Here is a 12,722-nt window from a genome sequence, read left to right on the forward strand (position 1 = left end):
TCTCTCTCTCTGTGTGTGTGTGTGTGTATGCATGCATGTGTACATGTAGGTAGTTATGCCAGGAGAGGCCAGAGGCATTCAATTCCCTAAGGGCTGAGGTTACAGATGATTGTGAGCCACCTGATATGGGTACTGGGAACCAAACCTGGGTCCTCTGAAGAAAAGCCAGTGCTCTAACTGCTGTGCCATATATGTAGTCCCTCTGGGGCTACTTTTTAAAGTTTATAGCTTTCACTGGACTGCAGATTTTATCCTTTTATATAATCTTTCCACAATGCCCATTCTTTTAAATATTATATTAACACTAGAGCATCATAGCCTGGCACCTTGTTATTTCAGGCCTTCTTCATCTCCTTGGAGGATTTATATGAAGGTTTCGATGTCTTCTGGCCATCTCTAGAATACAAAATGTGGCTCAAGCTTGCTCTTAGTATTGCAAATCAGTATTTTGAATCAAGTATTGCTGGTGAGGTAAGTTATATGAAGAGAATATAAATGAATTGCTATGTACCAAATTTTTGATACAGTAGACCCCATCTTTTTCAGACAAAGATAGAAAGGAAGGTAGTGCCTTAGTTTGGGCTTTACTGCTGTGAACAGACACCGTGACCAAGGCAACTCTTATTAAGGACAACATTTAATTGGGGCTGGCTTACAAGTTCAGAGGTTCGGTCCATTATCATCAAGGCAGGAGCATGGCAGTGTCCAGGCAGGCATGACACTGGAAGAGCTGAGAGTTCTACATCTTATTCCAAAGGCAAACAGAAGACTGATGTCCAGGCAGCTAGGATAAGGAGCTTAAAGCCATGCTCACAGTGGCACACTTCCTCCAACAAGGCCTTACCTCTTAATAGTACCGCCTCCTGGGCCAAGCATATCCAAACCCGCAGTTGGTGTCGACTCTATTAAATGAGTTTTAACTATTAGAATTTTAACTACTGTCACATCCTGAATCCCTGTGCCATTAACAGTCTTGTCACAGTTAACTTTTCCAGGCTACCCGAAAGATCCTTTTAAAAAAACCGAATTAGAAAATATTAAATAGGAAGATCCTCCAAAGCAAAGCATACCAATAATTAGAAGTTAATCAACACACTGCTGACTAAAAAAAAAAAAAAAAAGTAGAAGTTAATGAATAGCCATAAACATACATCTCTTAGTTCTTTCAAAAATTTTGCTGAGATGACTAAGTCCTGTTTATGAACTTTTCCTCCAAAGAGTAGTGTAAGTGGTTCAAGTCTGTTTCCAGACCAACATCTGAAGTCTAGTATTTGTATGTCACGTGGTATTTATACTCACCCCTTCTGTGACTCAGAAGCTGCCCTTCTGTGACTCAGAAGCTGAGGACGTGACAGACTCAAAGTCTAACAGTTTTCACTGGTTAACTATAAACCTTGGGTTAAAAAGAGTATGTCCCCCACGCCAGCCTAGTTTCATTTACAATACCACAATACTTACTCTCCGGAAAATTTTGGAGTAAGGAGACTAGGATTCATCGCCATTTATATTGTCTCTCCATGAGGAGTAAGACAATTGCTAGTGTAGAATGAGCCTCTGGAGAGGAAAGTTAAGGCCAAGGTGTTAGACTTTCTCACAGCCGGGCAACTGTCCTTTATAATCATGCTTTGATTCACAAGTCATGATGCAAATGAGAATGGTCAGAAATAAAATGTTAAGGGCAATTATTTTTGTATACAATTCACTTAACTTCACTATTGCTGAGATAAAACACTCTGACATGAGTAACCTAATGGTTAGCTCATGGTTCGTTGTGGCAGAGGAGTTGAGGCAGCAGGAACTTGAAGCAGCCAGACACATGACAGCCACAGGCAGTTTACAGAGAGGAGTGAGTGCAAATCAGTTCTCAGTCTCCCTTCTCTACTCAGTGCTGGTTTGGGATCCCTTGCCCACAGTGAGGATTAATTAGTTAATAGAGATTACCTTAATTAACAAAATCAAGACAATCCCTCACAGACATGCCCCAGAGGGCCACCTCCCTAGGTTCTTTCCAGTTGATAACACTAACCATTACCTCAGTCTTTCTCCTCAGGGAATATCTATTAGATCCTACCCCACTGGATAAGTTCAGAATCTAATTTATTCTGGCTAGCAATAAACTCATTTCATATTTTTTCCTAATAATCAAATGACTTTTAAAGGGAGAGGAGAGACTGTTACAGATCAATGAATGTAACACTTCGGGTCTTAAATCATATTTTAGGCAACTTGAGAAAGTTGACTGTGATCTGACTATTGGATGATAGCAAGGAGTTCATAATTGTTTATTAGGTATTTAATGACACCATGGTTAGTAAGCAATGCTTTAAAAACCTCGTTTTCAACAGAGGGTAGGGAAATTGAGGCAAGAGGGTCAAGACCAACAGGCTAACCCCAATTACAGACTGAGACTCTGTTTTTCAACAAAACAAGAACACAACAAACAACACAAATATTTTTAAAACAAACACAAATATTTTTAGGTGTGAAAAACTGAAATGAGAGGAAAGTAGGATTTGTTTAAAATACTAACAACAGCAGCAGCAGCTCAACAATAACAGCAGCAGCAATATAGAGCAATAGTGAGAAGATTTTAGGAACTATTTCCTTCTGATAGTTCCATGAAGGAGATAATAAGTCAGTAATTTTTAGCACCCCAGACATGCATTAGATAATATTCTCACCCATCCTCCTCTATGTCAATCAATATGCATTGCATTGTCAAACCTAAATATCACTTTCAGTTTCCACCCCCCTTGTTGCAAAATATTAGATAAAATGTTTGCTAATTTTCTTATGTTTGTTGGTGCCTCCACTGTGCTGAACACCCCCCTCCCGCCCCAAAAATAACCACAGTTGCCAGTGACAGGCAACCAAGGGTTGCCTTGAAAGTGATGCTGGCTCCTGCCAAAAGGGAACGTCTGCTCTAGGCTTTTCTCCTTGGGTTGTACCTGGATGCTTTTACCTTCACAGAGTGCTCTCCTTGTATTCAAGTTTGTCTACAGATTTCTCCCACTCCCACATAGCCTTATCACCAACTGCATCTCCATAGCCCTACCTCCAAACAAAGTCATATTCTGAGATGCTGAAGGTCAGAACATCAAGTAAGACCTTTAGGAGAGGGGACTCAATTCCACCCACAAAGCTTCTGTTCCGTTCCAAAGTCTATGATTCAGAGCCATCGTCGTATATGGCCCAGATGAAGTGCCTTGATTGCTCTGCTTTCTGCCTTTTGTCATTATTGCTTATTCAGTTGTCACGTGGGACATTTGCTTACTGCCAGGAGAAACCTATGAGTCCTAAGCCTGGTTCAGCCTAGAAATCCAATAGCACATAGCTGATCACATGGAGCACATGGTGAAGCTGAAGGTCCCTTCATCAGGCAGGTCAACCAAACTCAAAGTCATTTGCAGAAGCCAGGCTAAACTAAGTTCGGTTGATTCCTGGATCTATGTGCAACCTGACATCCTCAAGTAACCCAGATCGATGCAACCTGTTCCTTCTTGATATCATGTATCTGTCTGTTAGACTTGTACAAACAGTGTAATTTCCTTGTAGGATTTAAAGTTTCAGAAGTGTGTGATGTTCAATCATGCGTATGTGGAGACTCTGTCGAGCTATAATGAAATGACTCTTAATCACGTGACCATGAAACTCATTATTCTTGTGTACGGCAATGTGATCAATAGCAAAACAGAAGAAACACATGTCGCACCCTGCATCATTCCTAAGTCTTGTGAGCAGGTAAGGAGCATAATTTCCAGAGAGCCCACTTGCTTTGCATGGTGCTCCATAAGCAATTTTAAAGCTCAGGCGATAACAGCTAATTGTGTATTAAATTTAAATTTGGAGTCTGGATGTAACAGCTGCCTGACAGCTACTGGATGCAGGAATCAAGCAAGCAGCTCAGCTGTTCTGACCTTTAGTTTGCTACTTAAAGCAACGAGGATGCTGGCAGCAGCCATGTTGTTAGGCTAATATGAGGACCAAGTAAAGCAATTTGTATTTAGAGATGCTAGCTTAATCACTATTCTTCTGTTCCTTGCATCCCGGAAGGCCAGTTGGAAGGCTGGTCTTGAGTAGTTGATCTTCAGTATAGGTGTAAGAGTAATCCATGGCTTGCTAGCCATTCCCTTCTTTCCAAATGGGGGTATTCTAGTCCAGTTATAAATAAGGAGTAGAAGGTTTTCCTTTGGCTTCCATAAACATGCAAAAGATAATTTTCTAGCCTAAGGTTTCTTTGAAGCAACATGAAAGGGGATTTAAAGTAAAAAGACAGGGCCTGACAGGATTTGTGTGGTAAGTGCTGGAGTTCCAGCAGTTTGTCAGGGAGAGATGTCAGAAAGTTGGAGGCCAGCCTGGACTAAGTCAGGAGTCCCTGCCTCAAAACACAAGAAAACAGACAGGCAGACATGCACGCACGCACGCACGCACACGCACACGCACACGCACACGCACACGCACACGCACACAGCTGAGGTTGGAGACCTAGCGCTGCATTTCAGCTTGTTTCTTGCAGCCTTTACAAAGAAAATTGGGAAGCAGCCACTTAGGGATCAGATGTCTGCTCTTTTGACGAATTTTTATTTCTTATGCCTGTAGATCCAGGGAATTTCAGATGTAAGCAAGCTTCTCATAATCCCGACATCTGAGCCTGTCAAAAACGACGCGACCTCCCACGCCATGGGTAAGGCTTTTTAGTGGTGAGAAAACTACTGTGAAGCATTTCAACAAATGCAAATTTCTTTAATTCTGGAAGGAGATTGGAGGTGGTCCTCACTCTGGGGCCCACAGTGGATGTCACTTTTGCTTTTGGAGAGTCACCTATCAAAGATTAAAGTCCAGACTCTAAAATCCATGTGGTTCTTGCCTCTCCCCTGTCCCTCCTCCCTCCAATACTCTTGATAGCTGACAAGAAGTCCTGGTAAACTGAGCCACAATGTGATATTGGGGTGCTGTTGACATGGGGAGAGGGGAGACTCCCACTGTGGGGTCAGGCAGAGGTGGGAAGCTGGTGTGTTCCTGGTAACTAAAGGGAATATGGACCCTGACCCACCCTGTTTGAGTATTGCAAGCTGTAGTCACAGGCACAAGTCCAATGGCTGGCACAGTTACACTTTGAAGGTCACTAAGTTTTGCAGTCAATAGATGCAATTCTCAATCATGCTGCCGAGCACTGATTATACAAAGAACAGTAGGTAGGAAGGCTTTGATCTGGAGAAAATGTACCCAGGGACTTCATTCTGTGCTCATTGTCCTCGCCTTGCTGGGTTCAATCACAACACCATCCCACCTGTCCCAGCTTGAGGACTGAGTTAGCTTGAGTGTTATGGTGTATGAAACCATGCAATTTTTTTAAAATGTATTTTTTGTTTTATTTACGAATGAGTGCTCTGTCTTTCTGTGTACCTGCATGATAGAAGAGGGCATCAGATCCCATTATAGATGGTTGTGAGTGACCATATGGTTGCTGGGAACTGAACTCAGGATCTCTGGAAGAACAACCAGTGCTCTTGAATACTGAGCTCTCTCTCCAGCACCAACCATGCAATTCTTACTGCGTTGATAGTTTGAGAGGAGATATGTCTTTCATCAGGCCTCCTGACAAGACACTAGACCAAAGGAAGGATTCTTATTCTGTGGTGGGCTTCAGACAAAACTCACAAATGGTAAGACTAGTTCCTTGAGTTTGGATCCTGACGCATATTTTGCTTTGAAAAATTTCAGTAAGTTGCCATGGGGAAAAAAAAATACAGAAAAGCGAGATAGTCTGGCAGCATGCAGCTCTCATTCCCATAGGTGGCAACAATTAGTGAGATATCAACCGACTTGTGTAGTGGAAGCGGGTACCCTGTACCCTCTTGCCTGGATACAGCCTGCTTTGTTTGTAGGACCTGCTTGCCGGCCCATATGGTACACCTTTAGGGGCTTATTTACAAAACTCCAAGAGAAGAAAGTAAAGAGTCTGTTTGGGAAGGGGAAGGAGAAGAGAAGATTAACGTGGAGAGTGCAGACTGGTATTCCAAACCTCCTGCTGCCTTTACTCAAATATTCCTTTTCTTTTTTCCCTTTTCACCTCAGTCAACACTGGTCTTCGAACAACCAAGAAAGACTATAGCTGGAAGAGAAAAGATGAGGTAATAAACCAGGCACTTGGGGTAGGTTTTCCTTATTATGACTATTAATTGACATAGCTAAAAATAAATTCCATAAGTCAGGTACAGTGGCACACACCTATAATTCCAGCACTCGGAAGGCCAAGCTGGAGGACCTGGAGCTGGAGGACCTGGAGGTCCTTTTAGCTACCTAGCAAGTTTGAGAGCAGCCCAAGCTGTATGAGACTCTGTTTCTAAATAAATATATAAATAAATAGTGAGACAAGGGAGCAAATGTAGGTAGTGAGAAAAGACATCTTGTTACAACTAACGCACTGCCTGATTGAGACGAAGCTAATCTGTATTACTTAAAAACTAATCTGTATTACTTAAAAACTAGTATTAGGAAACATTGTTTTGAGTCGTGTAACTTTGAGGGCTGGGGAAATGGCTCAGTGCCTAGTGTGTTTCCTCTACAAGCTTTGAGGACCCTAAATTTGGATACCCCATCTTCACAGAAAAATTAGGCACGGCAGCACATTGCCTGGCTTGTGAACAGGGAGGAGAGGTGGATTGTGAGGCTCACTAGCCTGTCTAAAAGGTGTTTCCAGGCTTGGTAAAACACCTTGCCTCAAAAATAATATAAATAAATAAAAAATGGAGACACGATAGGGGAGATATCTGAGAACATCATCTTCTGCTCCCCTTCCGGGCACAGTCATGGTGGCATGCACATGTGTACACATATGCATGTATAACACAGACATGTGTAGCTGACACACCCAGGCTTTCTCTCCTCATTGCTTTCTAAAGTAAGGATCTGTGGGAAGAGGAGGGACGCTCATCAAGCTCAGATCTAAGCGTAGCTGTCTAAGCCGTCATGCTTTTCCCATTTGGAGTGTGCTAGAGGGGCCCTGTACAGCCCGGCCTCTAAAGCCAGGGGTTGTATGAAGCTACAGACTGACCATGGGCGTCCTGCTAGAGTATCATCCAAATTAACTGCTACATTCCTTAAACTGACAGTTTTATATTAAACATTATTGAGCAGGATGGCAAACTTATTTGGATTTTTAAAGATAAAGCCAGAAACTTTAAAAAGTGTTAGTTTATTTAATTAAAATATCATTACATCATTTCTCCCTCCCTCTTTGCTTTCTAACTCCTCTCCCGTTCCCCCTACTTTTCAAATTCATGGCCTCTTATTTTTTTAATTATTGTTGTTACATGTAGGGTTATGGGTCCTGAGTCTGCTCTACCACAGGGCTCGGCCACTTGGCAAGGCAGGACAGAAGTTGATCACACCTATCCCGTGCTGTTTCGGGGCAGACCCGGGACACAGCTCGGAGGGTGGGAAGCTCAGTCTGAGGTGTGGGACATTTGGAGCTGGCTCGGGGGTCCTGGGGCCTGCAGGTTGGATCTGGCCCTGGGGAGGGGGCAGGGGAAAGGGGGAGCTCCAGCTGGTCCCACAGGGTAGGGGGAGTTCTTGGCTTGACAGTGGTAGCAGGCTTGGTGGCAGTCATGGCTGGGAGCACAGAGAGGCCTTCTATGGAGATTAGACAGCAGCAGCTCTATAGGTGAAGGCCTTCTCTACGGCTCCCCATGGTCGATGAAAAGAGGCAGTCCATGGTTTTAAGGTGTTTATTGTCATGGCAGAAAGTAGTTGAGTAAAACCATACCCCACTTGTCAGGGCGGGCCTGAGGTTAAATACCTTTTGCAGGGAGGAGTGTCTAGGAAGGAAAGCTTTTTGGCTAAGCCCTCCAGGTATCTAGGTACCTCATTAAAATGGAGATCTGCCTTGAGCCACAGGTCACATCTTCTACAAGTGGAGGGGCTTGGGGCGTTGCCCTTATGTGACTGATGGCTACAAATCTATGGGGGCTGAGGCTAGTGACAGGGGCCTGGTGCCTGGGAATCAGGTGAAGTGCCTACCATCCCTTCAGGGTTTCTGGGGTTCAACCAGGGACCAAGCTACCTTTCATGGTCCCACAATTACATTCTTGTGTGTGTGTGTGTGTCTAAATATAAAAGTCCATTTGGTGCTGCTTATCTGGATTTTTTTGGGGGGACTGACCACTTGGGATTAGATAATCATTTATTTGGGGTTCATCTCTGGGGAAGATTGATTTTCCCCAACTCAGTAGTTTGTAAATGCCTGTAACACATCTAGGGTTGATTCCTCCAATCACGTTGGCATGTCGACTGGTGTCATTGTTAAGGTCTTGCTTAGACCGCCATATTGCTGAGATTTCATGGGTGTAGGACATGACCTCGAAGCCCACTTTCTGTTCCCTTGGTTAGAGAAATCTTTGTAGCCATCTTCTGTGATGTTCCCTGAGCCTTAGGCGTAGAGGACTGTATTGTAGATGGGTTGGGAATGGGGTTGTACCTCAGAGTCAGTTGTTTTACATTTTAACTAGCTGTGACTTCCTGTCATGGTCTCTGTCTGCTGCAAAAGAAGCTCCTTTGATGACGGGCAAGAGCTACAGTTACCTGTGGGTATAAGGATAAGTATTTAGAATGTAGTTGAACATTTTACTTGTTTAGGAAACTGACAATAGTAGTTGCCACTGAGACATAAATGCCATTATTACACCTTTTAGGGATACCTGGAGGTGCTGATCACTGCTGTGGGTCACAAACATCACAACAAAATTTTGAAACGTCTTTTTTCTTTTTTTTAAAAAAGAAATATTTGTTTATTTATTTTATGTGAGTACACTGTCACTGTCTTCAGACATATCAGAAGAGGGCATCAGATCCCATTACAGATGGTTCTGAGTCACCATGTGGTTGCTGGGAATTGAACTCAGGATTTCTGGAAGAGCAATCAGTGCTCTTAACCTCCAGGCCATCTCTCCAGCTCTGATACATGATTTTCAAGCCATGTATAGTTTTGCTTTCCCTTTTCTCGATCTCCTTAGCTGCAAGAGCTGATGTGGAGAAGTCTGAGCAGTGCTAGAAGTTATGCCTACATTTGTGAAAGCAAAGGGCTTGTTACCCTGGGCCAGAACAGAATAGAGCCCAGGTAGTGAGACTGTCTGCAACTCTCAGGATGGTAGGGTCTTAGTCTCTCTCTCTTTTTTTTGTTTTTGTTTTTGTTTTTTGTTTTTTGTTTTTTGTTTTTTTGTTTTTTTTTGTTTTTTTGAGACAGGGTTTCTCTGTGTAGTCCTGGCTGTCCTGGAACTCACTCTGTAGACCAGGCTGGCCTCGAACTCAGAAATCCACCTGCCTCTGCCTCCCAAGTGCTGGGATTAAAGGCGTGCGCCACCACCGCCTGGTGGGTCTTAGTCTCTTCAGGGCTCTTGGTCTGACAGGTTGACTGGGTATAGGAGTGAAGGTTGCTAAGGACAGGCCTTAGGGGCCTTCGGCAGCCTACCTCATTTTAATTTCTAATGGCTAGATGTCCTCTAAGCAAAAGTGATACACCACACACAGACACCATCCTCAAGGAAATGTCCACACCTACGCTCTTTTAAGAGAAGATTTAGTCCTATCACCTCCATTTGTGATGAAGGTGATATGCAGTTTGATTGTCAGAAGAAGTGGCATCTGCTGTTTCCCATCAAGGTCATGGGCAGTAGTTCCTTTTAAAGATCTATTTACTTTATGTATGGAAGTACACTGTCACTGTCTTCAGACACACCAGAAGAGGGCGTCAGATCCCATTACAAATGTGGTTGCTGGGAATTGAGCTCAGGACCTCTGGAAGAATAGCCAGTGCTTTTAACCATTGAGCCATCTCTCCAACCCTCAGTAGACGGACCAACTCATCTCTTTTTGGGTTGCTCTTTTAGGGTCATACTCTCCACACTCTTGACAGGAACCTCATTTCCTAAGTGGAGAGAGGTCCTGAGAATCAAACAGCTGGGCTTCTCACTTCTTACATCTGTCTTTTCCAGGCCTCATCATTATCACTTTTTTTTGTAGGGCTGGGGAATTGAACCTGGGGCCTCGAGCAGAGTACCAGTGAGTCATATTCCCAGCCCACAGGCCCCATTGTTTTTTAAAAAGTTTTCACTTCCGAAATTTATGGAAAAAGTTTCCTGGTACTTAGTAGTCACTCATCAAGCTAACTAGAATTTAAATTTTATGGCGCTTCTCTTCTTCTAAATCCAACTTTGATAGTTGAATTAATGTAGCACAAATTGCTAACTAAATGCTCCTGCCAGGCAGTGGTGGCACGTGCCTTTGATCCCAGCACTTGGGAGGCAGAGGCAGGTGGATCTCTGTGAGTTGCAGGCCCAGCCTGGCCATAACCGTCAGAGCTGTTACCCAGAGAAACTCTGTCTCAAAAAACAAAAACAAGAGATATCTCTTTATAGTATAGAAATACACACATGGCGCGGGAGAGATTGCTCAGTGGTTCACAGATCTTGCTACTCTTGCACAGGAACCAAGTTTGGTTCTCAGCACCCCCGTTGGTTAGATGGCTCACAACCATCTCTAACTCCAGTTCCAGGGGATCCAGGTACGACAGGCCCTGGGCACATACACACTACACATACATACATACATGCAGGTAAAACACTCAAGCACATACAATAACAACAAATGATTAAATAAAAATGAGAAATACACATGTTAATCGTATTGTAACTCCGAGCCCTTAGCATGGAAGTTCTTTTAAGGGAAGATATACCAGATAATAAAATAGAAACCTTTCCTTCATTTTTGATTTCATTTAATTGGTAAGAAGCCTCTTTCGAAGTGTTGATGGTATATTTTTGACTTTTCTTTTGCAGTTTGAAGGTGGACACCTCTTTAGAAAGTCATTTTAACGAGACAGCTCTGATGTGTGGAGCCAGGTAAGGCAGACCTGACGGTGCAGCACAAATGACACACACTTAGAGACTGCTCCAACTGTTCACTGCTGACACACACTTAGAGACTGCTCCAACTGTTCACTGCTGTGCTGACTTTATCAGCCATTAATGGGCCGCCACGAACACTCCAGATGTTTAGTTGTTGCACTACACGTGAAATACTCAAAATTCCTCAGGATACTAGAAAGTCCTTTAACGCTTACTGATGGGACTCTTCCCCTAGCTGAGCACAAGTCGTAACAGTCAGTTACGTAACAGCAAGTGAGATGTACTATTAATGTGGTAAATCACCACACCTGCAGATCTTACTTGTGAAATTGCCATGCTTAGTGACTCTGACATTCTGTATCTTCCCTCTCTAGCTTAAGGTGCTGGAGTCGGGGAAAATGCTCCACAGTCTTGGTTACTGAAAGCAAAGTTTGGGAGGAGTCTGCATTCTTACGTTGCACAGTCCTGTCTGATGGAACTTTCTGCTTTATTTTTCAAAGTCAAATAAAGGTGAACGCTATGGTTAACGAATAACTGTTCAGAATCCATTATTCCTTTTCACTTCAACCAGACTGAGAATATATGATAGTCTTGAGAAAACGAGGAGAGAGGTAAATAAATAAATAAATAAATAAATAAATAAATAAAGAAAGAAAGAAAGAAAGAAAGAAAGAATACAGAACTAAGAAAAAGTTGAAGCTTTCAGACCTTCTCAGGGCAGGCTCTGAGCAGCCTTCGGTGTGTCAGAAAATATCAGGTGTGGCTGCACACTGCTGAAACCTGACTGTACTTGTTCACAGAGCTTCATTCTTTCTGATCTGATACTTCTGGTGCTGCCACTTAAGGGTGTCGTGGCCACACCCCTTCTGGTGCCTCACCCATTCTTCCTTGGCTTTGGCCTCTCAATGTCCGTGAAACACCTGTGTCCCCCGGTGGTCCACTCACTTTCAGGAGTGGTGTAAAGAGCTTTCGAACAGGTGGAGGCTGCTTAGTTTTGTTTGTCAGTTTGCCACAACAGAGAATAGTTACTTGCGGAGAGAGCCTCAGTTGTGGAATTACCTTGATCGAGTGGGCCCATGGGCAGTTTTATGGTGGGGATTGTCTTGACCGTTAATGGATGTAGGAGGATCCAGCCTCTTGGGGTGGTAGCATTTCATGGGTGGGGCCCTGAACTGTTTAAGGGTGGAAAAATATAAGCATCAAGCAGAGACACATTTACTCTTCTTTGTTCTTGATTATGGAAGTGACGTGACCAGTTCGTGCCTCGACTTCCCCAAAATGATGGCCTGGAACCTAGAACCATAAATGAGATAAGCCCTTCTCCCCTCTGTTATTTCTGGACAGGGTGTTTTTTATCACTACTGTAGAGAAACAAGAACAGGTATCTTTGCCTTTGAGAGGGGAACAGACTGGTGAGTGACCACAGTATTGCTCTGCCTGTCACAAGTACCTGGACTCTATATGTGGCTCTATGGTCCCAGTCTCTCTGCTCTTTATTGGACTGCTCAGTATATTTAGTGCATATGTAACCTTGCACTCAAGGGTAGGTGGTATAGATGCACTAGAAAAGGCGTAAGCTTTATGGTCTTCCTTAGGAGGCATATTAGCATGTAGTTGAAACGACCGGAAGAAGGTACTTGACTTGATGTATACAGAACATGGTGTGCTTCAGATGACTAGGAAACAGCCCCCAAAGAGGAGTTTCCTGAGGGTAGAAATTTTCAAATCTAGTTTTCCTCTCTCTGCTCTGTTACTTGTTCAACCTTATTCTGTGGTTGCATTTTTTTTTTTTAAAAAAAAATCACGTCTAGTAAAAGA

The 12,722-nt window shown here is 43.3% G+C and overlaps 1 protein-coding gene across 1 annotated transcript in view; it reads left to right on the plus strand.

Moving 5' to 3' along the window:
- Positions 1–12,018, plus strand: part of Slc9c2 (solute carrier family 9 member C2 (putative)) — a 59,505-nt gene extending 47,487 nt beyond the window's left edge. The window contains exons 20-26 of the mRNA XM_028760145.1: positions 340–471; positions 3,556–3,741; positions 4,600–4,684; positions 6,079–6,134; positions 9,015–9,118; positions 10,836–10,898; positions 11,856–12,018. Of these exons, the coding sequence (XP_028615978.1) occupies positions 340–471; positions 3,556–3,741; positions 4,600–4,684; positions 6,079–6,134; positions 9,015–9,118; positions 10,836–10,898; positions 11,856–12,018 (789 nt within the window). The remainder of the gene's footprint in view (positions 1–339; positions 472–3,555; positions 3,742–4,599; positions 4,685–6,078; positions 6,135–9,014; positions 9,119–10,835; positions 10,899–11,855) is intronic.
- Positions 12,019–12,722: the final 704 nt, after the last annotated feature.

This window comes from Grammomys surdaster, unplaced genomic scaffold (genome assembly GCF_004785775.1).
Source record: "Grammomys surdaster isolate TR1022 unplaced genomic scaffold, NIH_TR_1.0 130, whole genome shotgun sequence".
In the NCBI taxonomy this organism is placed as follows: domain Eukaryota; kingdom Metazoa; phylum Chordata; class Mammalia; order Rodentia; family Muridae; genus Grammomys; species Grammomys surdaster.